This window comes from Mustela nigripes, unplaced genomic scaffold (assembly GCF_022355385.1).
Source record: "Mustela nigripes isolate SB6536 unplaced genomic scaffold, MUSNIG.SB6536 HiC_scaffold_3818, whole genome shotgun sequence".
Taxonomy (NCBI): Eukaryota; Metazoa; Chordata; class Mammalia; order Carnivora; family Mustelidae; genus Mustela; species Mustela nigripes.
The window spans coordinates 1-3,547 of record NW_026743224.1 but is presented as its reverse complement, the minus strand read 5'-3'; the positions used below and the strand labels follow the sequence as shown (position 1 = coordinate 3,547).

The 3,547-nt window shown below is 38.7% G+C and overlaps 1 protein-coding gene across 1 annotated transcript; it reads right to left on the bottom strand.

Moving 5' to 3' along the window:
* Positions 1 to 6: 6 nt before the first annotated feature.
* Positions 7 to 614, bottom strand: LOC132009056 (olfactory receptor 13A1-like; the record flags this gene model as incomplete). The annotated part of the gene is made up of 1 exon (XM_059387467.1): positions 7 to 614. A coding segment is annotated over exon 1 (608 nt), but the record flags the coding sequence as incomplete, so codon positions are not given.
* Positions 615 to 3,547: the final 2,933 nt, after the last annotated feature.

Here is a 3,547-nt window from a genome sequence, read left to right as displayed (position 1 = left end):
AGAAGCAGCAGAGGAGGGGCCTCACAGAAAAAATGGGTAATGACATTGGGGCCACAGAAATTTAACCGTAGCATCAGTCCTGTGTTGATGGCCGCATTGAAGGCACAGAGCACCCATACACCTGTAGCCAGCTTGCAGCAGAATGCCTTGCTCATTGTGGTGCTGTAATGCAGAGGATGGCAGATGGCTGTGTACCGGTCATAGGCCATGACTGTGAGGAGCAGCAGCTCAGAGGATGCAGACCATATGAGGAAATAGAGCTGGGCCATGCAGCCCCCATAAGAGATGGAGCTGTCCTTTGACAGCAGACCCTCCAGGGCTTTGGGCATGATGGAAGAGGTGCAGATAATATCCATAGTAGCCAAGTTACACAGAAAAAAGTACATGGGGATATGAAGCCCAGGGTTAAAGGTGATGGCCAAAATGATGAGGATATTACCTATGAGAGCCACAGAGTAGAGGGAGAGGAAACAGCTGAATAAGAGCACATGGTATTCCGGCTGTTCTGAAAAGCCCTGCAGGATAAATTCTGTTACTAGTGTCTGGTTACTCATGGTCCTTAGGCTGAGAGGGGTTTCCAGGACTATCAGTTGAATCTCTACCCACAGCTTCATGTGATTTCTGGGCTAGAGAGAGAAATGAGAGGTATTCTAAAGTAGGCTGCTATCGTTTCATTCAAACTTGACATCATGCCATGAGCAATATTATACTGATGTACTGGGATTTATTAAGGAAGAGAAACATGCCAATAGGACATTAGGCAAAGGTCATGAACTTTTAGCTCATAAAAAGTAAGTATAAATGCCCAATTAAATTCATAAAGCGTCATTCAACCTCAAAGAAATGCAAGTTAAATCAACAATCCAAACTTTATGAACCATGATTTGGCAAAGTTTGAAAAGCCTGGCTTTGACGAACAATAGCATGGGTGCCAAGAGGCAGGCCTTTTAAAATTCATATTCAATATGAGCCAGAATCTCCACTTTTAGGAATTTAGCCTAAGGAAATAATTAAGAGTATCTTCAAGGTGTCATCACAGCATTATTTACAATACTGAAAATATTTATAATATTTTTATACTTATATATATTTATATTTATAATATATATATTATATATTTATATTTATAATATAATACTGAAAATATTTATAATACTGAAAATGGAAAAGCAACTATACTTTTAAAGGTCAGTATATTATGATGTATGCTCTATACCTATCAAAATGATGCTTTAGAAGGGTTTTACTGATGCTTATAAAAATAGAATGAAGAAAATTCAAAAGTAAAAAGAAAGAAAATTCTTTCTCAGAAAGAAATGAAATTCTTTCTTAGAAAGAAATGAAATCAAGTATAGTATAATAGTACTGAATGACAGTACAGAATTTAACAGTGGGGATAAATTATACTCTACTTAATTTCATTTCTTTGCCTTTGCTTCTCTGTATTTTCTGATTTTTCCATTTAATAACCTTTGTAAAAGTCAAGTCTGATGAAATAAATGCCCCCAGCTTTTATCTTGGATCCACCTCCTCTCCAGACAATGTCTTCCCTCTCATTTCACTCCTCAGAGCCCAAGCTCCAGCACACCCAGGACCCCCGAGTTTGGCCAGATTTGTTGGCTTTGTTCTTGCAGCTCCCTCAGCCAGAAATGTTCTCTTCCTCATGAACCAGGTCTATCATCATCTCCAACCTTTTCTAACATCCCTTCCCTAGGGATAAAGATAAAGCTCTCTCCTTTGTGACCCCTCAGGATTCTGTACTGACTTCTATCCTAGAACCCATTGCACATCACTTCACAGTATGGTCCTCTAAGACTGAGGCATTTTCCTCATGCATCTCCGAGCACCACTTCTTGTTCTCCAGATATGTTTGTTGAAATAATAGTAAGAAACAGTCCAGTAGTAATAAAAGCAGAGTGATTTCTATTCTCAGCACAGTGCACATTCTGTTTAAGATGAAATCAGCATGGTACCACATTTGCTTTTCCCTTCTTTTCAACTCTCTATTCATTAAAAGGGTTCATTTAAGGAAGATGCTTATTTTCAATTAAGAATTCTGCTTTTTGAAGATCAACTTTTGGGACTTCAGCAAGATCAAAAGCTTCTGCACAGCAAAGGAAACAGTCAAAGAAACAAAGAGGCAACCCACAGAATGGGAGAAGATATTTGCGAATGACAGTACAGACAAAAGGTTGATACCCAGGATATATAAAGAACCCCTCAAACTCAACACACACAAAACAGATAATCATATTAAAAAATGGGCAGAAGATATGAACAGACATTCTCCAATGAAGACACAGAAATGGCTATCAGACACATGAAAAAATGTTCATCATCGCTAGCCATCAGGGAGAGTCAAATTAAAAACACATTGATGCCCCTATCATGTTACCTGATTTCAAGCTTTATTACAAAGCTGTGATCACCAAGACAGCATGGTACTGGCATAAAAACAGATACATAGCCCAGCGGAACAGAGTAGAAAGCCCAGATATGGACCCTCAACTCTATGGTCAAATAATCTTCGACAAAACAGGAAAAAACAAATGGTGCTGGGAAGATAATGGTGCTGGGAAAACTGGACAGCTATATGTAGAAGAATGAAACTCGACCATTCCCTTACACCATACACAAAGATAAACTCAAAATGGATAAAAGACCTCAACATGAGACAGGAATCCATCAGAATCCTAGAGGAGAATATAGGCAGTAACCTCTTCGATATCAGCCACAGCAACTTCTTTCAAGATATTATAGAAGGCATGGATTGCATGGAGCACTGGGTATGGTGAAAAAAATAATGAATACTGTTATGCTGAAAATAAATAAAAAATAAATTAAAAAGGGGGGGAAAAAGACATGTCTCCAAAGGCAAAGGAAACAAAAGCGAAAATAAAATATGGGACTTCATCAAAATCAAAAGCTTCTGCACAGCAAAGGAAACAGTGAAAAAAACAACGGCAACCCATGGAATGGGAGAAGATATTTGTAAATGACAGTACAGACAAAAGGTTTATATCCAGGATCTATAATGAACTCCTCAAACTCAACACACACAAAACACAATGATATCAAAAATGGGAGGTCGGGGTACCAGGTGGTGGGTATTATAGAGGGCAAGGATTGCATGGGGCATTGGGTGTGGTGCAAAAATAATGAATACTGTTATGCTGAAAATAAAAAATAAATTTAAAAAAAATTCAAGTTGGTGCAGCCTCTTTAGAGAACAGTGTGGAGATTCTTCAAAAAATTAAAAATAGAACTTCCCTATGACCCGGCAATTGCACTCCTGGGTATTTAGATACAGATGTAGTGAAAAGAAGGGCCATCAGTACCCCAATGTTCATAGCAGCAATGGCCACAGTCGCCACACTGTGGAAAGAACCAAGATGCCCTTCAATGGACGAATGGATAAGGAAGATGTGGTCCATATACACTATGGAGTATTATGCCTCCATCAGAAAGGATGAATACCCAACTTTTGTAGCAACATGGATGGGACTGGAAGAGATTATGCTGAGTGAAATAAGTCAAGCAGTGAGAG